The sequence below is a fragment of the Erinaceus europaeus genome, chromosome 7, assembly GCF_950295315.1.
Source record: "Erinaceus europaeus chromosome 7, mEriEur2.1, whole genome shotgun sequence".
Lineage (NCBI taxonomy): Eukaryota > Metazoa > Chordata > Mammalia > Eulipotyphla > Erinaceidae > Erinaceus > Erinaceus europaeus.
The window spans coordinates 128,154,497-128,180,264 of record NC_080168.1 but is presented as its reverse complement, the minus strand read 5'-3'; the positions used below and the strand labels follow the sequence as shown (position 1 = coordinate 128,180,264).

Genomic DNA, 25,768 nt, shown 5'->3' with positions numbered 1-25,768 from the left:
ACAGAGAGAAGCTGAGAGGGGAGGGAGAGATAAGAGAGGGAGAGAGAAAGACAGACACCTGAGGACCTGCTTCAGTGCTCAGGAAGCATCTCCCCTACAGGTGGAGAGCGAGGTCTCAAACCCATTTCCTTGAGCATAGTAACGTGCACTCATCTGGGCGGTCTACCACTTGGCCACCTATAATTGCTTTTATAAAGAATTGTATCATCCCATTCTTCATACGGAACTACTCTTCCATTTCAAACTAACTCCTGTTTGATTTGGTACCTTTGTAGGTACCTTTGGTACCTACATCAAAATGTTTTTTTAAAGGGCTAGGCAGTGGTGCACCTGGTTAAGCGCACCCACTACCATGCTCAAGGGTCCGGGCTGGAGCACCCAGTCACCACCTGCAGGAGGGAAGCCTCACTAGTGTGAAGCAGTGTTACAGGTGTCTCTCTCTCCCTCTCTGACCTCTCTCTCTGTTTTATCAAATACATACACAAAATTTAAAAAATACAATGCTTTTTCCTCTCAATTTCTGGAGGTAATATTATATATATATAGTTTTTAAGTTGTGAACTGTACAGTCAAGACTCTTACTAGCTGTATGTGACATTAAGTAAATCACATATAAAAGTGAAGATTTTATTTAGTTTTCTTATAAAGTTGAAATAGAAAGTTTAGCTAGAAAGATGCTGTGATAGAATACACAAAATATACAAAATTCTGTACTTTAAGCATTTTATGCCCCCCCCCCCCCCCGCCCCAAAGCTGGGCTTATAGCTCTAGCTTATGTAGGGAATGATGGGGGGATTGAACCCGGGACTCTGGAGCCTCAGGCATGAGAGTCTGTTTGCATAACCATTATGCAGTCTACCCCCACCCTACTTTAAGCATTTTATCATTGTCATAGTAATTAGCCTACAGAAGTGGCAAAGTAGACTTTTTGAATTCCAATACTCATGATTTATCTTACCTGCAAATCTTAACAGAAAAGGTTTTAGGGGGTCGGGCGGTGGCGCAGTGGGTTAAGCGCACGTGGCACAAAGTGCAGGGAGCAGCGTTGGGATCCCGGTTCGAGCCCCCGGATCCCCACCTGCAGGGGAGTCACTTCACAGGTGGTGAAGCAGGTCTGCAGGTGTCTGTCTTTCTCTCCCCTTCTCTGTCTTCCCCTCCTCTCTCCATTTTTCTCTGTCCTATCCAACAACGAACTGCGTCAACAAGGGCAATAATAATAATAACCACAACGAAGCTACAACAAGGGCAACAAAAGGGGGGAAAAATGGCCTCCAGGATTCATGGTGCAGGCACCGAGCCCAGCTATAACCCTGGAGGAGAAAAAAAAAAAAAAAAAAAAAGAAAAGAAAAGGTTTTATACATTTTCTTTTGGCCGGTAACTGCTTTATTGCTTTAGTAAAATTTAAGTGACAGACATATTCTTGTGCAGTCTTTGAGGGCTACTAGCCAGTATTTAAGCACTTTATTGAGTTAGTCATCTTTATTTCAGAAAAATGTAGTCAGGAAAACACTGCAATCTTTAAATTAGTAAAGCAGGTACAGTTTTAAGAAATTTGCTCAAATCACCAAGGAAGTACATGAAATAGTCAAAATTTAAACTTATTCTGATTATAGAACCTCTGTTTTCTGAGAGGAAAATAACTTCCTGTTTCCATATCATGACATATATATATTTTTTAAATTGGAAGTTTTTTTTTTTAAAAAAAAAGTCAGACTGGGCAGGGGTAAATAGTATAACGGTTATGTAAAGAGACCTTCATGCCTGAGGCTCCAAAGTCCCAGGTTCAGTCCCCCACACCACCATAAATCAAAGCTAAGCAGTGGTCTGGTAAAGAAAAATAAATAAATAAATATAAAAATAAAAACGTCACATCGAGCAAAGCCAAGTTCTTCTGATTTTATTCTCTGGGCTGGAAAAGGGAGGAGCTTCAAGAATTGTCCTTGTTAATAATGAGCCACAAGAGCAGAATCACTTTATTCCTGTCTGTTACTTTCATTCCCCATAAAATGCTTTTCCAGTTTGAAAATAGAATACTACTGCAACTAGCTTCAAAAGTGACAACCTCAGTTTAGAGATAACTTTTACAGGGCATATACATACACAGTATGTGTATTCAAGGATCTGGAAACCTTGCTCTTTCTTTAAAATTTTTTTATTATCATTACCTTTATTTATTGGATAGACACAGCCAGAAACCATGGAGACAGAGCTCCAGTGGCGCACTCGGTCTAGCGCGGTACTTATACAGAAATCATCAGAAGGGAAGGGAGACAGAGAGACAGAGAGACCCCTGCAGCACTGCTTCACCCCTGCAGCACTGCTTCACCGCTAGCAAAGCTTTCCCCCTCCACCCCCCACCCCGTGAACCAGGGACTGGGGGCTCAAACTCAGGTCCTTATGCACTGTAACGTGCACTCAACCAAGTGTGTTGACATTGTTGGATAGGACAGTAGGACAGAGAGAAATGGGGGGGGGGAGACAGAGAGGTGGAGAGAAAGACAGACACCTGCAGACCTGCTTCACCGCCTGTGAAGCTGAGGCTCGAACCGGGATCCTTAGGCCGGTCCTTGCGCTTTGCGCCACGTGCGCTTAACCCGCTGCACTACCTACCGCCTGACTCCCAACATTGCTTATTCTTACATACAGGCAGAAAAGGATATTTTTTCAGCATATATAGGGTGGCTAGTCTTGCTGCTTGAAAGTTGGCTCTTACAGTTCTGTAAACAGCTTTCCGAAGACCACTGAGATGCTGACTGGGATGCTGTCCGGCTTTATTAAATGAGCAAGCGGCACTGACCCTGTCAAGCAAACTTGAAAAGTAAAATGTGATACAACTGTACAGGTGTCCTAAAGTTTTATTTCCTAAATCCACAATTCCATTAAACTTACAAAAAAAACCTCCTTTCCCATGACTTTAATTATAAAATTATTATTATTAATCTTCTAACTCAGGTCTCATCAAAAGCCGTTTTTCTAAGACAGACATAGCAACCAGGAAAAAGATAAACAGACAAAAATTAAATGAACCAGAAGATGGCACAATGGCTAAAGAGTTGGATGTAAGAGCAGGAGGTCCCAAGTTTTATCCCCAGCACAGCAGGTGACACAGTGATGCTCTGGTTGCTTCTCTCTTATTAACACATACTTACATACATACATACATCTTCTTTAACAGAAAGACTTTTTAAGAGAGCAGTGGTGGGCACAGCTATATACAAGATGCTGGGTATTATACAGCAAACCCTAACAAAGGGACCTTTCAAAGTTAACCCAATTACCAAATAATGTGATGATAACAATAACTACCCACTGTCTTCTTGAACCGTAAGACAGCAGGAACCTCACATTTCCACTACAGAGCCTATATTTCCCCCAGTCCTGGAAACTTAGGGTGGGGCGCACTTTCCTGCATGCTTTTCTCAATTCATATCAAATAATATTGCATCCATCAATCACAACCTAATCAACGCAACAAGTGCCACCCCAGCATGTTTTGCTTCAGACTGTGTCCAGAGACTTCAGGTGTGGGATGACAACCCTTTAGCTTCATCACTCGGGTGAGACCTTTCCTTTCATAGTATTCTCTAATTCCATCCCAGGTGGTTCACTCCCCAATAAAGTCCCCAAACCTAGATATAGACCAGGTTCCCTGAGATACAGCATAGGTTCACACGTGTCCATAAACCAGGGCAAAATATATACCTGAAAGCAGAAGCACACAAAAGTCTGCAGTGAGTACCACCAACACTTCATCTGCACTATTCCAGCCTTCAGGTCCATAATGGTTCAATAATTTATTTGGCTTCATATGTTAACTCTCTTTTCAGCCACCAGGTTCCAGATGCCAGCATGATGCCGACCAGACTTCCCTGGACAGACGACCCCACCAATGTGTCCTGGAGCTCTGCTTCCCCAGAGACCCACCCTACTAGGGAAAGAGAGAGGCAGACTGGGAGTATGGATCGACCAGTCAACACCCATGTTCAGCGGGGAAGCAATTATAGAAGCCAGACCTTCCACCTTCTGCAACCCACAATGACCCTGGGTCCATACTCCCAGAGGGACAGAGAATAGGAAAGCTACTGGGGAGGGAATGGGATACAGAGTTCTGGTGGTGGGAATTGTGTGGAGTTGTACCCCTCTTATCCTACGGTTTTGTTAATGTCTCCTTTTTTAAATAAATAAATAAATAAAAAGAAAGCAGTGGTGATAGTATAATAGTTATGCAAAAGATCTTCATGCATGAGATTCTAATGTCTCAGATTCAATCCCTAACACCTCCGTATGCCAGAGCTGAGCAGTATTCACTCTGGTTAAAACAAAAACAAACAAAATTAAAGACTTCAAAGCATGGCTTCCATTGATCTTGAGAAACAATGATATTTAGTTGAAATATAAGATATATCTGAATATTTATGTAAGAAGTAGTATCTTTTTATAGTCTCTTGTGGTGTTCTTGGTTAATTGTACAGAACAACCAAACAACGTATAAAAAAGGCAGGGCCTTGCAGTAGCACACCTGGGTAAGTGCACATGCTACAGTGCTCAAGCCCCATTTCCCACTTGCAGGGGGATGTTTCACGAGCAGTGAAGCAGGCCTGCAAGTGTTTACCTTTCTCTCTTCTCAATTTCTCTGTCATATCTAATAACTGAAAGGAAAAAAGGGGGGGTGGAGATAGCTGCCAGGAGTGGTGGATTTGTAGTGCTGGCAGCAATAACCCTGGGGGCCGAGAAAAAAAAGGCATTCTGTACATTCATAAAAGTAGGGTAAAACGACTTACACACCTACTGCTACTAGCACTTATCTACTTAAAACGAAGTAGGGGGTGCAGAAAGATTACAGGGCCAGTGGCCCACAGGGCAAGCAAGCAGAAAGGCAAAGTAAAGGTTACTGTTTAGTAAGTAGCCTAGCTACTCTCAAGACTATTGAATAGGAAGCATATATATATTTAATTATTTTCCCTTTTGTTGCCCTTATTGTTTTTTTATTGTTGTTGTAGTTATTATTGTTGTTGTTATTGATGTCGTCGTTGTTGGATAGGACAGAGAAAAGTGGAGATGGGGAAGACAGAGAGGGGGAAAGAAAGATAGACACCTGCAGATCTGCTTCACCACCTGTGAAGCGACTCTCCTGCAGGTGGGGAGTGGGGCCTGGAACCGGGATCCTTATGCTGGTCCTTGTGCTTTGTGCCACATGCGCTTAACCCGCTGCGCTGCCACCCCGCTCCCAGAAAGCATATTTCACAGCACTTTCTGTAAGAGAAATGGGGAGTTTCTACTCTAACAATGATACTTAATGTATTGTGCTTATGAATGGTTACCTTTACATATATATGGGATAAGAGTTTTTATTTACCTAATTCTCCCATCCACCCACAGTATAACAAAACAGTGTAATTTGTGCATTTCTTTTTCTTTTTTTTTCTTCCTCCAGGGTTATTGCTGGGCTCGGTGCCTGCACCATGAATACACCGCTCCTGGAGGCCATTTTTTCCCCCTTTTGTTGCCCTTGTTGTAGCTTCGTTGTGGCTATTATTATTGCCCTTGTTGACATAATTCGTTGTTGGATAGGACAGAGAGAAATGGAGAGAGGAGGGGAAGACAGAGAAGGGGAGAGAAAGACAGACACCTGCAGACCTGCTTCACAGCCTGTGAAGCGACTCCCCTGCAGGTGGGGAGCCGGGGGGCTCGAACCGTGATCCTTACGCCGGTCCCTGCGCTTTGCGCCACATGCGCTTAACCCACTGCGCCACCGCCCGACCCCAATTTGTGCATTTCTTATACTTTAAACAAATCTATTAAAAATATCTACCTAACTCTCAACTTATTTATTTATTCCCTTTTGTTGACCTTTTTTTTTTTGTTGTAGTTATTGTTGTTGTTATTGATGTTGTCGATGTTGGATAGGACAGAGAGTCAAGAAAGGAGGGGAAGACAGAGAGGGGGAGAGAAAAATAGACACCTGCAGACCTGCTTCACCGCTTGTAAAGCAACTCCCCTGCAGGTGGGGAGCCAAGGGCTCGAATTGGCATCCTTTATGCCGGTCCTTGCACTTTGTGCCACCTGCACATAACCCGCTACGCTACCACCAGACTCCCCTAACTCTCAATTTTTAAAGAAGGAAGAAGACTGACTGGTTTATTGTAAAATAAGGGAATGAGGCAAAGAAGGGGTAAATTATTTGTTAGTGGGTTGCGAAGACAGCGTAGTAGTTATGCAAAAGACTCGTGCCTGAGGTTCTGATGTTCTAGGTTCAATTCCCAGCACCACCATTAACCATAAGCCAGAGCTGAACAGTGCTCTGGTCTCTCTGTATCTCTCTTTCATTAAAATAAATAAATAGCAGGTGGCGCAAAGCAAAAGAACCGGAAGAAGGATCCTGGTTCGAGCCCCCGACTCCCCACCAGCAAGGGGGTCGCTTCACATGCGGTTAAGCAGAGCTGCAGGCGTCTGTCTTTTTCTGCCCCTCTCTGTCTCCCCTTCTCTTCTCTCCATTTCTCTCTGTCCTATCTAACAATGATGACGGCAATAATAACAATAATAACGACAACAGTAAAACAACAAGGGCAACAAAAGGGAATGGATGAATAAATAAATATTTTTTAAAAAGAAAAGAAAAATAGCTGTCAGAAGCAGTGGGTTTGTAGTGCAGACACCAAGCACCAGCAATAGCCCTAGAGGCAAAAATAAATAAACAAATATTTTTTAAAAATTATTTGCTAGAGTGGAGAAGATGAGACAGAAAAAAAACCTTGCTTGTGTTTTCGATATATGGTAAAGTTGTGCTTTGCTTTCCCAGATGAGTTTTAAAAGCTAAAATTATTTTCAAAATATGATGAAGACTTACTCTTTATAATTCTTTTCAGTCCGTTATTGTTAAATGATGTGAAATGAAGCACTTTTTTTTTTCCTAACATGCTTTAAGTTTGTCTGTGTCTCGAGGAAACTAATAATCCAGCAGTGAAGCAGGCCTAACTGGCCCATGCTAGCTCTTCATGCCAAAGTGTGGGTGTAAGAACTGGGCAGTGACAAATGGCACAGAATCCGCTATACATATCTCAGCAGGAATTGAACCAGTAGCTATTTTAATTAAGCAGAGATTTCCCCGAATATAATGCTGTGCAAGTCCACAAGAGAAAGGAGTCACTACTTAAGCAATCAGATACTTACTATGTTCTACCAACAAAAGGGGACTTCAGCTAAAACAGAAGGGCAAAAATTAATAGACACTGAATACTGTTACATTTTCAATCCAGCAGAAAAAAGTTACAAATCTCTTATATAATGGGATTGTTTAATCCTTTTCAGGAAAAAAAAACAGTGCAGCCCTTACATAAACATGCTCTTTAAGGCTGAAACAAATATGACTGATTGTTGATGTGAACATTAAAAAAAAAAATAGACTCATCAAGTTTGATGAATTCAAATGAATTTTGGATCAGAATGAATGGTGTTAAAGTCACATGTAGGAATGTTGTATTTTCTAGAACTGAACATTTTCAGGGATTGAGAATTACTATTAAGATATTCAGAATATCACTAATAAAAACAGAATGCTATCAACAGAATGATGTCTTTTGTTTCCAAAGTCAATATGCTAGAGCAATACAATGCGGTGTTGCAGGCAGACTTTGGGATCAGGTCAGGACTGCAAACTCTGACTCCACATTGTTTCCAAAGTCAATATGCTAGAGTGATACAATGCAGTGTTGCAGGCAGACTTTGGGATCCGGTCAGGACTGCAAACTCCGCAGCATCTTGAGGTAAATGCTGTTATCTTGGGGAAAGCACTGTGGGGCAAGCACCGTTTGCGAGCATTCTTGGGGGAAATGGCCTACGCGCTACTCTTTTTAAATTTTTATTCTTTATTGAGGGGATTAATGGTTTACAGTCAGCAGTGATATACAGCAGTCTATACATGCGTAAAATTGATCAGTTTTCCACATATAGATTCATCCCCTAAGCACTATTCTAGAACACACCAGAGAGGAATGAGATGACTACTGGAAATTTTCCCACTGTTGTATGATTTTTTCCAGATACGCGGTTCATGTCAAGATTGTGGAAGTACAATTCTAGCGCAAAACAGAATGGTAGGATGACTATCAAAGGTTCTTCTTCTCCCCCTTTTCATCATTTTCCGCATACAAATAATTAAGAGTACTAATTGCTTTTTAACATATACTTACTTTATTCCACCCACAGGTCACAAAGGGCACGAGTTATTAAATATAGTACATACACTGCCTGACAGTGTTTACCTGGCACTGTGAACTACAGAAATAGGCTTTGAAGTTAGATAGAATAGACTCATTCTTTTCTTTGTCTTTGCACGTGACTTTAGCTGTATGCTAAGTTGCCCGCCATGACACATAAATATAGTTGGTGCTCAACCAATATAATTTTCCCTTAAATAACAGAATAAATATATCTTGCAGCTTAATAAATTTACAGTTCGATTTACAAGCATTTCTCACAGGGAAGTGGAAAATCACTGTATGTGTAATATTCTGTGATTATCAATACCATAATATGTGCTAATATTTACCTAAAGAAACTATTGATATATGGCAAGAATTTAAAAAATTATTTAATGGCCGATTTACATATTTGAACTGAGCAAAGAGAGCATCTGACCAGAAGTAAAGGAAACAACTATTTACTGTGTCACGACTGCATCTGAAGTTCAGTGTTAAGTATCCTCTCTCCATTGTTTCATATAATCACATGCTAAACACAGAAGTAACATGATGCTCCAGTGTTTTGACGTCTCAAAGTAGATAGGCGGAATGGGGCCACCTGTTCAATCTAGTCTAGGATGTTCTTATTCCTCCCCTTAGTAGCTACTGGGTTTTAATAAGTACTAAAGAGGAAACTATTATGTTCCTTCTTTGGGAGAGAGGATCATCTTCAGGGCTTCACCACTCCAGGCTGACTTTTTCAGATATAGACAGACATCAAGACACAGAAGGGCTGGAGTAGTTGGCATAATGTTCCTGCAAAGAGATTCTCATGCCTGAGGCTCCAAAGACCCAGGTTCATTCAAGCCCCCACACCACCACAAACCAGAGCTGAACAGTGCTCTGGTTAAAAAAAACAAAACAAAAACCACAGAGACAGAAAGAAAAGAGATCATTAGCACCAAGGCTCAAACCTGGATCAAGCACATGGCAAAGCAGTATACTATCCAAATGTGCTATTTTGCCAGACCGAATCTACTACTGCCTGTTAATGTAGTACAGAAATGAAAACAGGTATTTTAACTATATAGTGAAAATCAATGGTTTAAAAATAAAATGAAAAGGGAGTCGGGCAGTAGCACAGCGGGTTAAGCGCACGTGGCGAAAACCCCCGATTTGAGCCCCCGGCTCCCCACCTGCAGGGGAGTCTCTTCACAGGCGGTGAAGCAGGCCTGCAGGTGTCTGTCTTTCCCCCTCTCTGTCTTCCCCTCCTCTCTCCATTTCTCTCTGTCCTATCCAACAACAGCAACAGCTATGACAACAATAACAATAAAAACTACAACAAGTGCAACAAGGGCAACAAAAATGGCCTCCAGGAGCAGTGGTTTCATGGTGCAGGCACCAAGCCCCAGCAATAACCTTGGAGGCTAATAATAATAATAATAATAATAATAATAATAATAAAATGAAATGAAACATGAACTCACAGTGTAAATCCCCTGGAAATGACTTCAGTTTCTTGAATGAGGCGTAAAGCTCTCCTCACAAGGCTAGTAAAAGCCCGGCTACTTGCCGCTGTATCCTCTAGATGGATGTTGTATTTTTTCAGGGTCACCTGGAGTTTGGCTGTCCTCCATAATCGCAAAGCTCTTATGATCAGATAAACAGACAGAATCATTCCCCATATTAGCCAGGAAGACATCATCCACCAACTGGGAAGCATAACCAGCAAACTAATGAAGGCAAATAGAAGTGAGGCCTCCCTAGAAGAGATAAACCAAGAAAAGGAGAGATCTGTTAGACTATAAAGTATGCGTTGCTCTAGTCAAGAAAAGCAAGTGTGAGCTGCGGAGATGCCCGGCATGTGTGAAGTGATAGGCTCAGTTCAGTCCCTGGCACCACATACCGTGGAGGAGAGGGGAGACGCTTTGTCTCTCTCATACACACAAACAACGGAAACTTTACTTGTAATAAAACTGGTAAAACTCTACCTTTGTGAAAAGGGAATTAAAAAAAATGTAATGTGGGAGTCGGGTTGTGGCGCAGTGGGTTAAGCGCATGTGGTGCAAAGGGCAGGGACCGGCATAAGGATCCCGGTTCGAGGCCCCAGCTCCCCACCTGCAGTGGAGTCGCTTCACAGGCAGTGAAGCAGGTCTGCAGGTGTCTGTCTTTCTCTCCCACTCTCTGTCTTCCCCTCCTCTCTCCATTTCTCTCTTCCTATCTAACAATGACGGCATCAATAACAACAACAATAAAAAAACAAGGGCAACAAAAGGGAAAAAAAAATGGAAAAAAAATGTAATGTGAAATAGTTAAAAAAAAAACTAATGTAAACACAATTGTGCTTAAGTATTAAAATATAAACTCCTGATGAACTTTGAATAGTCATTTAATGTTCATATATATCATAGGCTGACTTATATTTTATATAAATATTTTTTAAACTTTATTATCTTTATTAGATAGAAACAGTCAGAAATTGAGAGGGGAGGGAGGAGATAGACAGGAAGAGAGACAGAGACACCTGCAGCCCTGCTTCACCACTTGCAAAGCTTTCCCCCTGCAGGTGGGGACCAGGGGCTTGAACCTGAGTCCTTGTGCACAGTAACATGTGCACTCAACCAGGTGCGCCACCACCCGTCTGCACTTTTATACAATTTTGACTGATGTCAAAATATAGATTTTAAAAGTTTATTGAGTAGATCAATTACAAATATGGAGGCTCTGATGAAAAAAGTATGTTTAGATATAAGAAGTAGCTATAGGAAAGAAATATCTGAAGATATTTTAATTTTTTATTATTTTTTCTTTGTTGGGCGGTTAAAGGAAATTTTTTATTATTGTTTAATTTCCTTGAAGAATGTCACTGAAATTTTTATAGGGATTGCACTGAATTTATAGATTACTCTAGGTACAATGACTGCTTTAACAATATATATATTTTTATTTTTAAAATATTTATTTATTTTCTTTTTGTTAGCCTTGTTGTTGTTTTTATTGTTGTTATAGTCATTACTGTTGTCATTATTGCTGTTGTTGCTGTTGGATAAGACAGAGAGAAATGGAGAGAGGAGGGAAAGACAGAGAGGGGGAGAGAAAGATAGACATCTGCAGGCCTGCTCACCACCTGTGAAGCGAATCCCCTACAGGTGGGAAGCCAGGGGCTCAAACCTGGATCCTTAAGCTGGTCCTTGCACTTTGCGCCACCTGCGCTTAACCTCCCGCTCCACTGCCCGGTTCCCCTTAACAATATTTTTTATTCTGACCCACGAACACAAGACATCCTTCTCTTCCTCCCTCCATTTCTTTCTTTTAAGATTATAAGCTTTTAAAATTATCTTTATTTATTTATTGGATAGACAGCCAGAAATTGAGAGGAGGAGGGGAGACAGAAAGGGAGAGAGACAGACAAACACTGCAGCCCTGCTTCACCACTCACAAAAGCTTTCCCCCTGCAGATGGAGACCAGGGGCTCGAACCCAGGTCTCCTTGTGCACCCTATGTCTGAAGATATTAAAAAAAAAAAATCAACCTATGGACATCTAAACTTTGACAAAGGGGCCCAGACTATTAAATGGGGAAAGGAGAGTCTCTTCAACAAATGGTGTTGGAACAATGGGTTGAAACATGCAGAAGAATGAAACTGAATCACTGTATTTCACCAAATACAAAAGTAAATTCCAAGTGGATCAAGGACTTGGATGTTAGACCACAAACTATCAGATACTTAGAGGAAAATATTGGCAGAACTCTTTTCCGCATAAATTTTAAAGACATCTTCAATGAAACGAATCCAATTACAAAGAAGACTAAGGCAAGTATAAACCTATGGGACTACATCAAATTAAAAAGCTTCTGCACAGCAAAAGAAACCACTACCCAAACCAAGAGACCCCTCACAGAATGGGAGAAGATCTTTACATGCCATACATCAGATAAGAGTTTAATAACTAACATATATAAAGAGCTTGCCAGACTCAACAACAAGACAACAAATAACCCCATCCAAAAATGGGGGGAGGACTTGGACAGAATATTCACCACAGAAGAGATCCAAAAGGCTGAGAAACACATGGAAAAATGCTCCAAGTCTCTGATTGTCAGAGAAATGCAGATAAAGTCAACAATGAGATACCACTTCACTCCTGTGAGAATGTCATACAGCAGAAAAGGTAACAGCAGCAAATGCTGGAGAGGGTGTGGGGTCAAAGGAACCCTCCTTCACTGCTGGTGGGAATGTCAATTGGTCCAACCCCTGTGGAGAGCAGTCTGTAGAATTCTCAGAAGGCTAGAAATGGACCTACCCTATGATCCTGCAATTCCTCTCCTGGGGATAGATCCTAAGGAACCCAACACATCCATCCAAAAAGATCTGTGTACACATATGTTCTTGGCAGCACAATTTGTAATAGCCAAAACCTGGAAGCAACCCAGGTGTCCAACAACAGATGAGTGGCTGAGCAAGTTGTGGTCTATATACACAATGGAATACTACTCAGCTGTAAAAAATGGTGACTTCACCGTTTTCAGCCGATCTTGGATAGACCTTGAAAAAATCATGTTAAGTGAAATAAGTCAGAAACTGAAGGATGAAAATGGGTTGATCTCACTCTCAGGCAGAAGTTGAAAAACAAGATCAGAAGGAAAAAAAAAAACACAAGTCGAACCTGAACTGGAATTGGCGTATTGCACCAAAGTAAAAGACTCTGGGCTGGGTGGGTGGGTGGGGAGAATACAGATACAAGAAGGATGACAGAGGACCTAGTGGGGGTTGTATTGTTAAATGGGAAACTGGGGAATGTTATGCGTGTACAAACTATTGTATTTACTGTTGAATGTCAAACATTAATTCCCCAATAAAGAAATTTTTAAAAAAATTTAAAAAAAAAGGAAAAAAAACAATGTCTGAAGGAAGATAGGCACAAACTACAAAAATAACCAAAAGAACAAAAACATAAAAATGCTTGTTCATAAAGATTAGCTACCCTAACTTCCTTTAGCATGTTTGATTAAAAAAATTTTTTTAATCCTTCACTTTTGGATGGTAATGGCAGTAGCACAAAGCAATCTCACTATATACTTGTAAGTATTAGTAGCAAGGTCTGACAGTATTTATGGAACCCATAGCTGCTTAATGATAAGTACTTATATTTATAATTAGCCAGAGAAAGTGTGAATGTAAAACTGTAAGGTTCTTAAGGCCTATGGTGAGTTATTCCTAGCAGTTCCTTCAATTACTTTATATATATATTTAGTTTACTTCATCAGGATGGTATCTGAGTGACAACAGGTATGAAAAACATAGTAGTCTATTTGTAATAATATGAAACATTTTCCAGTGTGACAGAAAAGAGAGACAAATTCTCAGAATGTACCTGAAACAGTTCAATGATTCAAGTCATTTAATAAACACATATTTTAAAATAAGAGGGTAATAGGGACTGGGTGAGGTGCCCCTGGTTGAACACATGTTACAGTTCAAAAGGACCGGAGTTCAGAGGGAAAGCTTCACAAGTGGTGAAGCAGTGCTACAGGTATCTTTCTTTCTTTTTTTTCTTTTTAATTTTTAAATATGTATTTATTTTCCCTTTTGTTGTCCTTGTTATTTTTTATTGTTGTAGTTATTGTTGTTATTGACGTCGTCATTGTTAGGTAGCAGAGAGAGAAATGGAAAGAGAAAGGGAAGACAGAGGGAGAGAGAAAGACTCCTATAGACCTACTTCACAACTTACGTGACGACTCCCCTGCAGGTGGGGAGCTGGGGGCTCAAACCCGGGTCCTTGCGCGTTGTGCCACGTGCACTTAACCCACTGCGCTACCACCCAACTACCAGGTGTCTTTCTTCCTTTTCCCTCTCTTCTCTTCCTCTCAGTTTCTGGCTCTCTATCGAATAAAGATAATAAAAGAAAAATATGAGGATATGTATATTGTTAATATATATATATATTATACATATATTCCCTAATCCTCTTTAATTACTTTTTTAATAGATTATGGTATAGAACTGCATAAAATCCAGATACTTCAAATGGTGGAGAAATTTAAGGATACTAATAATTATGAGACTGTGTTCTTTAAGATCTCTTCAGCAAAAAAGTAACTTGCAACCATTTACTACCATGTCCTTGCCTATCCTTGATGTCTCTACAGTTTGTCTATGATGTAATCTATTAATTATGAAAGTACAACGAGGAAGTGGGGCAGCAGCCAGCAGGTTAAGTGCATGTGGTGCAAGTGCGCAAGGACCTGAGTAAGGATCCTGGTTTGAGCCCCCGGCTCCCCACCTGCAGGGGAGGCGCTTCACAGGCGGTGAAGCAGGTCTGCAGGTGTCTGTCTCTCTCCTTCTGTCTTCCCCTCCTCTTTCCATTTCTCTCTGTCCTATCCAACAATGACGACATCAATAACAACAACAACAATAAAAAAAAGAAGGGCAACAAAAGGGAAAATAAATATTAAAAAATTAAAAAAAAAAACACACACAACGAACTAGAGAAATCTGACTGCATACATGTAAGAGAGATTTGGGATGGGGGGGAGTGGCAAAATGCTACACCTTTTTGTAGGGTTGTTGGAATAGTTCATTAGTAATTCAAAGTGTGGAAAATCCAATCAGATTTTCTAGTTTCATCCTTCTGCATTATACTTTACTTATTTATTTATTTACTGGATAGAGACAAATCGAGAGGGATGGGGCAGATGGAGAAGAGGAAAAGTCTCCTAAGTGGTGAAGCAGAGCTCCCGGTGTCTTTCTTTGTCTCTTTTTCTCTCTGTCTCCCCTTCCCTTCTCAATTTCTGTTTCTACCTAGTAAATTTGAAAAGAGAGAGAGAGATGGAGAGAAAAGAGGCAACTGCAACTTTGCTTCACTGCTCAGGAACCTTCACCTGTGCAGGTGGGGACCAGGGGCTTGAACTTAGGCGCTACACATTGTAACATGTCTGCTCTACCCAGAGCCCTCTACCACCTGGCCCCTCTAATTTCACTTTTTTTTTCTTGTAATATTTATTTATTCCCTTTTGCTGCCCTTGTTGTTTTATTGTTGTAGTTATTATTATTGTTGTTGGATAGGACAGAGAGAAATGGAGAGAGAAGGGGAAGACACAGACAGGGAGAGAAAGACAGACACCTGCAGACCTGCTTCACCGCCTGGGAAGCGACTCCCCTGCAGGTGGGGAGCCGGGGGTTCGAACCGGGATCCTTACATCGGTCCTTGCGCTTTGCACCATTAGTTTCACTTTAAATAGTATTACTTTAGAAATGTATTCTTGGGGGTAGATAGCATAATGGCTATGCAAACAGACTCAGTTCCAAATTCAGTCCCCCTGCACCACTATAAACCAGGGCTGAGCAGTGCTCTGGTAAAAAAAATAAAAAAATAAAAAGTATTCCTATTAACCTCTGACCTGCCACTACATTAATTACAACGTAACTATGGAAACTATGGAGTTTATAATGTCTTTACAAAGGAGAGCATAATGACAAGTTTCCTATTCTAATCCTTTGTATGAAGCCAAGGATAGATGTTTTCTGGGCAGTACCAAATATTAGGGGTTGCCAGGGAGCGCAGTGTTGGAAGGTGTCCATTTTCCTGTTGTTGAGGTTGCCCTGTAGACAGGATACTGGGATCAAGCAGCTCAATCAGCTCCACATCCTCTTGTAATAGGACTTCCTGTTGCAGGATGGTATGTAGTGAGTCAAGTCGGAATCCAATATCCTTGCCATCAGAAGACAGGAAGAGAGGTATTAGGACATCATAATTCTTTATTTGATGCTAAACTCCTGATATGTTAATAAGGCTCAGAGGTATTGCTTTTCAGTGTAGACTCAAGAGGCAACAATAGTTCAATCTAAAGTATGACGCATAGGGTTGTGTTTTTTTTTTTTTTTCACTGCAAATGTGAAACAAAGATTGAGGCAGACATTTTGAGCCTTCATATGTGAAATATAAAATGTTAATAGTGAGATGTAAAGTCATTACAGAATAGCCCTGTCTAATGAAGTCTAAGTAAGTTAAGGGGAAATATAATTCTGTGACATAGAATGCTGGGCACTGTAACAACATAGTAAGTCTCTAAGAATCACATCAGTAGGACCAAGGCCTACACAGAGACATTCAGAAAGTAGAATTACATCATTATGGGATGTAAAACCACACTGATTTGTGCACAGAACTTTATAGTTTACAAAATGCTTTACAGCAGTTCATTTATTCTTTATCTTTTATCCATTTATCAAGGAATACCATAAATATATTAAGTAAATGCAGCGTGCTTTACACCAAGGACATAAAAAGATGAATAAGACAAATAAATGTCTACTTATTTATTTATTTTTTTATTCCCTTTTGTTGCCCTTATTGTTTTATTGTTATAGTTATTGATGTCGTCATTGTATGATAGGACAGAGAGAAATAGAGAGAGGAAGGGGAAGACAGAGAGGAGGAAAGACAGACATCTGCAGACCTGCTTCACCACCTGTGAAGTGACCCCCCTGCAGGTGGGGAGCTGGGAGCTCGAACTGGGGTCCTTAGACCGGCCCTACCGCTTTGTGCCATGTGGCTTAACCTTGCCTGACTCCCCATAAATGTCTACTTGTTTGTGTTTTTTTTTAAAACTTTTTCTTAACAAACTAAAGCAAAACAACATAATTTAAAAAAACTAAACTACAGAATTCTAACTTTAATTCTAAAGCAATATGAAATCTACATCAAGAACTGAAAGACTCAGAGTTAACCACTACCTAGGAATTACGAGGGATGACTATGATACACTCACGGTCAGTATTTCTTCCTGACTAGCCTCCGTTTTGCGTCTCTCCTTCCTCTTTCCCTTGGCCAGGGCACAGAATTCCTCTCGCTCTTTTGCTACCATAGCCTGTGACTTCAGAGCAGCTTTTTGTCTTCTCTTTGCAAGCAAGCACTGTCTATGGGGTCTGGGTGATGTGGACATAAAGATGAGTTCGCCACAGATCCCGTAGGTGTTTAGGAGAGGTAAGATACAAAATCATTAAAAATAAATAAGTAAACTCACACAAGTTATAAAATAGCAAAGCATGTGTTGAATAGGAGACCTTGAGGGAAGAAGAAGATGATATTCAGCGGGAGCGATTAACGAGTGCTCAATGGCCCTAGTATTTGGGCTAAGTATGGCTGCCGCAGGAAGGCAGTCTTGAGTTCTAGACAGTAATCTTAGCACTAACATCTAAAACTCCATAATATCTCTTCAAACTACATATATATATATATTTTTTTTTCGCCTTTGGGGTTACTGCTCCTGGGGCTCATTGCCTGCCCTACAAATTCACTGCTCCTGGAGGCCATTTTTTCCCATTTTTGTTGCCCTTGTTGTTGTTATGATTGTGATTGTTGTCACTGATGTTGTTGTTGTTGGATAGGACAGAGAGAAATGGAGAGAGGAGGGGAAGACAGAGAGGGAGAGAAAGATAGACAGACACCTGCAGTCCTGCTTCACTGCCTTTGAAGTTACCACCCTGCAGGTGTGGTGCCCTGGGCTCCAACCCAGATCCTTACATGGGTCCTTGAGCTTCGTGCCATGTGCGCTGAGGCCTAGCCCCCCAAACTACAGTCATTCTTTTTTAAATTTTTTTTACCAGAGCACTGATCAGCTCTGGTTTACGGTGGTGCAGGGGATTGAACATGGGACTTCGAAGCCTCAGGCATGACAGTCTGTTTGCATAACCATTATGCTATTCTACCCCTGCCCACTGCAGTCATTCTTCAAATGATAAAAATATTAATATTGCAGTCTATAAACAGCAGTTTGGGGGTGAAAAAGGAGAATTTAAATACTAACATATGATTTAGGAAGTGTCTACTTTGTAAAGGAGTTTCACAGTTTAATGTAAAGAGTGAAAAGAAGGCAAGACGGTATTGAAAAATTTACAAAATATTGTCCAAAGTAATGCTATAAGGCATATCCAGGGTATTATGAAAATGGAACAGTGGGTCCCAAACTCACAATGAGGTCATAATAAGAAAATGAGGTACTTCCTGAGCTGAGTTATAAAAGATGAATAAGAACTGCCCAGATGAAGAGCTGGAAGACTGAGAAAGGGCAGAATAAAAACTTTCCCATTAGGGGCTGCGTGGTGGTACAGCGGGTTCAGCACACATGGCACAAAGCACAAGGACCCACCTAAGGATCCCAGTCTGAGGCCCCGGCTTCCCACCTAAATCTCTCTGTCTTCCCCTCCTCTCTCGATTTCTCTCTGTCCTGTCCAACAGCAATAACGACAATAACAATCATAACAGCAAGCGCAACAAAATGGGGGAAAATGGCCTCCAGGAGCAGTGAATTTGTAGTGCAGGCAGCGAGCCTCAGCAATGGAGGCAAAATATATATAAATACATAAACAAATATTTAAAAAGAAGAAAATATTATTAGACAGGACAGAGAGAAATTGAGAGAGGATAGGGATACAGAGGGAGAGAAAGACACATGCAGAACTGCTTCACTGCTTGTGAAGCAGACCCACTGCAGGTGGAAAGTGGGACTCAAACCTGGGTCCTTGGCACCTGGTGACATGGGTGCTTAACTGGGTGCACCGCAACCCAGGGCCCCTTCCACTATCATTTTATAGAAGAGATACTGACATACACAATTTGTTTTCACAAGGGCACATTTTGCAAGATAGGTTTCAGCACATTTTAGCCTCAACCCAGCTAGACTTCTGATTTTAAACCCCAAGGACTTGCAAGTCAGTTCTGTTTCTCTGTACGTAGTCTGCTTGATTAGAAGACTGAAAGGATTTTCTTTTCTTTGTATGATGCTTATGTACACTGGCCCTACTGTATATTAAAAATAAAGAGAACTTGTAATGGGCAAAGCATTTAGCCGTTAAAGTAAAACTATTTAGATTTAGGATTTAAAAAAAATATTTATTTATTTTCCCTTTTGTTGCCCTTGTTTTATTGTTGTAGTTATTATTGTTGTTATTGATGTCATTTATTGTTGGATAGGACAGAGAGAAATGGAGAAAGGAGGAGAAGACAGAGGAGAGAAAGACAGACACCTGCAGATCTGCTTCACCACCTGTGAAGCGACTCCCCTGCAGGTGGGGGGGGAGCTGGGGGCTCGAACCGGGATCCTTACACAGGTCCTTGCGCTTTGCATCACATGCACTTAACCCGCTGTGCTACCGCCCGAGTCCCTAGATTTAGGGTTTGTTCTTAATCAGTTACACATTCTTGACACAATATGCTCCAGTCCTAGGTGAGATTTTTTTAAATTTTATTTATAAAAAAGAAACACTGACAAAGTCATAGGATGAGAGGGGTACAGCTTTGCACAATTCCCACCACATCCTAGATGACCTTACCGGTAACTTATGTGGGAATGCCATGATGCGTACGTACATCAGCCTATGACTACATGTCTTCTTGATTGTAGCTCACACATCATTTTACTCGTTTTTCTTTCTTTTTTTTTTTTTATTACCTTTTGATTTTTATTTATTGCATAGAGACAGCCAGAAATCAAGAGGGAATAGAGAGGAAGAGAGACAGAGAGATACCTGCAGCACTGTTTCATCACTTGTGAAGCTTTCCCCCTGCAGGTGGGGACTGGGGGGCTCGAACCCGGGTCCTTGCACATTGTAACGTGTGCGCTCAGCCAGGTGCGCCACCACCCGGCCCCCTCGTGTTTTTTCTATGAATCATTTTCTTGGTCATCCTGGTCTCTGCATCGCCGCTTTGGGCTGACTTTTCCTGCCATCTGCTGTGCGTCCCTGTGCGCTTCTGCAGCACCTCACTGTTTGCTCTTTGCACTGCTGCTTCTTTCCTTACACTCCTGGCTCTGACACCAGCAACCACGTCACTATTTGATGTCACACCCAAATGCATCAAGAGAGGATGGTACAATGGACTTAATTACTGTTTGGTGCAGGAGGCAGAGCACGGTAACTTTTAAAGTGATCTTTAAAATAAATCTTCACATATTAGCCGCCCTATTTGGTTTGGATTCCCCTCATCAGACCAAGCCATAGTCCAATACAAGTTTTAATTTAAGCTTTTGTTACAAAAGCTTAAAATAATAACTTTCATAAAACTTCTGTGTATCCATATAAGGATATGTCTAAAGCAGTATAACTAAAATGAAGATCAAGCATGACAGAGAAGGAAAAAAAAAAAAAAAACTAATGAAAAAGAATGGCAGAGGAGCCAGCTAGTGGCATACCCAATTGATTGCACATGCTACCAATGCAAGGACTGAGGTTCAAGACCCCCCTCCTCATCTGCAGAGGGCACGCTTTACATGTGGTGGAGCAGATCTGCAGGTGTCTATCTTTCTCATGTCATCTCTATTTCCCTCACCCCTCTCAATTTCTCTCTGTCCTATCAAACAAAATAGAAAGAAAAAATAAACAATTAAAAAAAAAGAAAATTTGGCTTCCAGGAGAGGTGGATTTGTAGTGCTGGCACTGAGCCCCAACAATCCTGGTGTCAGTTAAAACACCACCCCTTGGCATTAGAACTGTCTTAAAACCTCTGATATAACTTCCCCCAAACTAAAGTGTTTTGGGGCAATCTTAACACCATTGGGAATATATGACACAAGACTGTGACAAACTATTAACCTATAGTCACCTATATATACAAATAATATCACATATACAATAATGTTAAAGGGGTCAACCAATCTCATTCCAGAAGTCAACAGGGCAATTCCTATTCTCTTACTAGCAAATTTTTTTTTTTTTTTGTCTCCAGTGTTATCGCTAGGGCCCAGTGCCTACATTACAAATTCACTGCTCCTGGACACCATTTTCCCCCCATTTTGTTGTCCTTGTTGTTACTGTTGTCGGATAGGACAGAGAGAAGTTGAGAGAGGAGGGGAAGACAGAGAGGAGGAGAGAAAGACAGACACCTGCAGACCTGCTTCACCGCCTGTGAAGTGACCCCCCTGCAGGTGGGGAGCCGGGGGCTGGAACCAGATCCTTACTCCGGTCCTTGCACTTCATGCTATGTGCAACTTAACCTGCTGTGCTACCGCCCGTCCCTTTTAACTTTTTTTAGGTTTGTGCTTGCTACAATGTAAACAACAGTAGTTGGTATTTCATAACATAATATGTATATCGCTAACGACAAGAAAACCAAAATGAAAAGATTAGGACTATGAAGGCTATGATTAAAGTGCAGAAAAGGTATACGATTCTAAATACCACAGTCCTAGCATCACTGCGGAATGAAGATGGCTCCACATGGATTGAGATGATATTCTACGAAGATGACAAGACACTTCACTAACCTAAAGATGCAAAAGACTATTATGCCCAAGACATCAAAGGGTATCAGGTTCAATCCCCAGAACCACCAGAAGCCAGGGCTCAGTAGTGCTCTGGTTGAGAAACATAAAAAAATAAAACACAACAGAAGGAAGGAGGGAGGAAGGAAGGAGACATAAAGAATGAATAAGGGAGGCAAACTCTAACTGAAATCGATCACTGTTTAACGCAGTAGCAGAACAAGGTCTGGTTCACTGCTCTATCACTAATGAACTTCGACCTGAAAAGAAGTGGACCGGACACTTACCAACTTGTGAAGTAAGTCATCTTTCCTATTGCACTGAGAAAAAATCCAGCTTCTGATAGTCTCACTTGCTTTTAACAGGATGTTTTGCTAGAGGAAATGAATGACATCGCATAGCATTATTAGATCACAGCTAAACAGCAGAAATTTTTCTACTAAGTCACTGTCACTACTAATTAACAGAAATTTTATCAGAAAAAAAAAAAAATCCAGACCACATATGCTTTGTCAGTATATCTCCTTTCAGTTCTCCATTTGACCCGTCCATCAGAATCACCTAGTAGTTTTATTTTATTATTTTATTTTATTTTTGCTTCCAGGGTAATCACTGGGGCTTGGTGCTGCCACTACAAAAATTCACCTCTCTTGGTGAAATTTTTTTTTTCCTTCATTTTATTGGATAGGACAGAGAGAAATTGAGAGGGGAAGGGAAGATAGAGGCAGAGAGAGAAAGACAGACACCTGCAGACCTGCTTCACTGGTTGTGAAGCGACCCCCCTGTAGGTGGGGAACTGGGGTTCAAACCGGCATCTTTGCAATGGTCCTAGAGCTTCGTACTATGTGCGCTTAACCCAGTGCTCTACCGCCTAGCCCCCTTTAATTATTTTAATGAGAGGAGAGATACAAAGAGAAACAGAGATAAAGACTAGAGCACTGCTCAGATCTGGCTTATGGTGGTGCTGGAGATTGAACTTGGGACCTCAGAGCCTCAGACATTAAAGTCTTTTTGTATAATCTTCCCAGACTATCTAGTGATTGTAGTTAAAACATAACCCTGGGCTCCTAATCTGAGGGTTCTGATTCAGAACACTTGGGACATGATCTGGAAACCTGATTTAAAAGAAAAAAAGATTTACTTATTTCATGAAAGAAAGAGATTCAGCAGGGCTCTGCTCCAGCTCCATTCAATGCTGTGGGTCAGATGTAGGGTCTTGTGGGTGTAAGTCCTGCATCCTACCACCAAGCCACTTCCATGGTTCTGGAAACTTGTCAGTCACTTATTTGAATACCGTGTTAGAGATTGAACCAGGGGTCTGAGGCTGCCCCAAAGCTAAGCCCACCACCCACAAAGCTCCCCGGGGCTGCCTCTGGTCCTCTCACTGGGTTCATCTATAGTGAGGCATGTACTTCACATGGTGAGACATCTCTGGGGTCTGGAAAGTTTGTTTGTTTGTTTTTTTTAACAGACAAAAGTTATCCTAACAGTAGGGAAAGCTGCACTGCAGGAAAGCACAGGACTTGCAGGCATGAGGTTGTACATTTAACCCATGGCACCTCATGTGCCAGAGGGGTACTGCTTCTCCACACCTCTCTCTCTTATTAACAACAACAATTTATTTTAATGTTATCCTGATGCAGTATATCTTGATTATGATCTATGTTAATGTGAAGAGACTTCAAAATGAACACCACAGGATGTCCCAGTTCTCAAATATCAAATAACAAGAACATTTCCTTCCATGATACTAAAGTCGAAAAGTTTTATTTTTTAATTTTTCCCCTTTTGGTGCTCTTGTTGTTTATCTTCATTATTACTGTTATTATTGCTGTCGTCGTTGTTGGATAGGACAGAGAGAAATCGAAAGTAGGGGAAGGCAAAGAGGGGGAGAGAAAGACAGACACCTGCAGACCTGCTTCACTGCTTGTTCACCCTGCAGGTGGGGAGCCAGGGGCTCGAACCGGGATCCTTATGCCGGTCCTTGTGCTTCACACCATGTGCGGTTAACCCGTTGCTCCACAGCCTAGCTTCCAGTAGAAAGGTTTTTTTAATCCCTTTTAGATGAATTGCCTCATATTGAAATAAAAGTCATATTACTGAATCAACCAAAAAACTCAATTAACTTTATTAACCCACTCTGGGCCTACCAATAAATGGGATTCACAACTCACTGAGTGATTAATATGTCCTAGAGCATGGGAACAAAGGTGTATATACACAAAACTTGGTATGGAAGAGACACATGAAAGTATCTGGAACTTAGCAAGGTAGTTGACAGATTGTTCAGCAAAAACAAACCAAGCAAAGAACCTGAAGCTAAAACCTTCATGAAGGAATGTTTCTATAGAAAAGGAAACAAAGAATATTGTCAGAGAATGAATATTCATGATCAGAAAGACAGTGCAGATTACCAATAATTAAAATTTAAAAATAAAATTCAATAAAGGATGATTAATGCTAAGAATAACAGATGATTAATGAGTTCATTACGAATTCATAGAAACTGTTTTCCAGAGAAAATAGCTGGTACTTCACTTGGAGAGAATTTTGGGAGCAATTAGAAAAAATAAATCATTCTAAAATTTAGCTGCCCCAAATTTAGAAAAAAAACTCTGTTTTACAAAAAGATACCTGGGGGACTGACTGTGGTGCACTGTACATAGCACAAAGTGCAAGGACCGCACTAGGATTCCAGTTCAAGCCTCTGGCTACTCACCTGCAGGGGAGTGGAGGGGAAGTCACTTCACAAGTGGGGAAACAGATCTGCAGGTGTCTTTCTTTTGTTTTTTTGCCTCCAGGGTTATTGCTGGGGCTGGGTGCCTGAATCCACTGCTCCTGGAAGCTATATTTTTCCCTTTTGTTGCCCTTGTTGTTTTGTCATTGTTGTGGTTATTATTATTGTTATTAATGTCATTGTTATTGGGTAGGACGAAGGGAAATCGAGAGAGGAGGGGAAGGCAGAGAGAGGGAGAGAAAGATAGACACCTGCAGACCTGCTTCACAACTTGTGAAGCGACTCCCGTACAGGTGGGGAGCCGGGGGCTAGAAGTGGGATCCTTAGGCTGGTCCTAGTGCTTCACGTCATGTGCACTTAACCCACTGTGCTACTGCCAGACCCCCTCTGCTTTCTTTTAAAAAAGATACTTAAAGAAAATTTTCCAGCTGAGTTCTCACTAAAGTTTTACATATTTCTACTGTCTTTTTCACTTTATTTATTTATTTACCAAAACACTGCTCAGCTTTGGTTTACGGACGTGCAGGGAATTGAACCTGGGATCTTGGAGCCTCAGGCATGAGAGTCTCTTTGCATAATCATTATGCTATCTGTCCCTATATTTCTTCTATCTTCTAGTTCCCTCCAGATAACTCCAATACTGAAATAAATAATGTATCTTATACTTTTACCTTATTTATAATTATGTATCACTTTATACAAATTATTCATGAAGTAATCTAAAATAGTAAGAACACCTATTTACCTAGACATAATTCTGTACTGCTGAGGAAATAAAAAATAAGTGTGGGGCCAGGCCATGGCATACCCTACTGAGTGCATACCTGACAATGTGCAAGGCAGGGTTCCAGCCCTCAGTCCTCACCTGCAATTTCACTCTAATGGTATGCAAATGTGTTTTCATGCCTGAGGCTGTAGCTCCCAGGCTTAGTCCCCAGTACTACCATAAACCAGAGCTGAGCAGTTCTCTGGTAAAAAGATAAAGAGAGAAAAAGTGCATCTCCTGTGTGTGTGGAGTTACTTACAGGGTGTGTTTTGTTTGTCTGTATTCTTGCAAGAGTAAGGAAATAGCAGTTTAAATAATCACTAAATAAAAAACAAAAGGATAAGCACAGAAAGGATAAGTACACTTTCTTACTTTGGGCAGGGCTCCTGTAGGCTTTTGTTGTCCCTCTGTCACTGTGCATTGTTCTGTTTTTGGTGGCAGAGAGGAACATATTTCAAAATCCGTGTGTCCCAGATCCTGTAAGTACTGGTAAAGTGGAGAATTCTGAAAGACATAAAAAGTGAAGTAGTTTTCAATATCATTACTACTTTGAAAGCTGTAATGCTGCTTTAAAAATACTCATTTAGGGAGTCGGGCGGTAGCTCAGAGTGTTAAGCCGCACATGGCACAAAGCACAAGTACCGGCAATAAGGATACCAGTTTGAGCCCCCGGCTCTCCACCTGCAGGGGAGTCGCTTCACAGGTGGTGAAGCAGGTCTGCAGGTGTCTCTCTTCCTCTCTGTCTTCCCCTCCTCTCTCCATTTCTCTCTGTCCTATCTAACAATGATGACATCAATAACAACAACAATAAAAAAACAAGGGCA

The 25,768-nt window shown here is 41.1% G+C and overlaps 1 protein-coding gene across 6 annotated transcripts in view; it reads right to left on the bottom strand.

Moving 5' to 3' along the window:
* The window catches only part of VEZT (vezatin, adherens junctions transmembrane protein), a 76,053-nt gene that overhangs the window by 16,401 nt on the left and 33,884 nt on the right, over window positions 1–25,768 (bottom strand). For 4 of the 6 annotated variants that reach the window (XR_009550880.1, XM_060195552.1, XM_060195554.1 and 1 more), the window contains exons 2-6: window positions 25,317–25,448; window positions 21,729–21,815; window positions 15,718–15,893; window positions 9,669–9,944; window positions 2,662–2,811 (exon numbers count right to left, since the gene is read on the bottom strand). Coding sequence is in view for 5 of the 6 variants with exons in the window: in XM_060195552.1 (XP_060051535.1) it covers window positions 2,662–2,811; window positions 9,669–9,944; window positions 15,718–15,893; window positions 21,729–21,815; window positions 25,317–25,448 (821 nt within the window). In the remaining variant the exon portion in view is untranslated. The remainder of the gene's footprint in view (window positions 1–2,661; window positions 2,812–9,668; window positions 9,945–15,717; window positions 15,894–21,728; window positions 21,816–25,316; window positions 25,449–25,768) is intronic. The other 2 variants (XM_060195553.1, XM_007523192.2) reach the window with 1 other exon arrangement.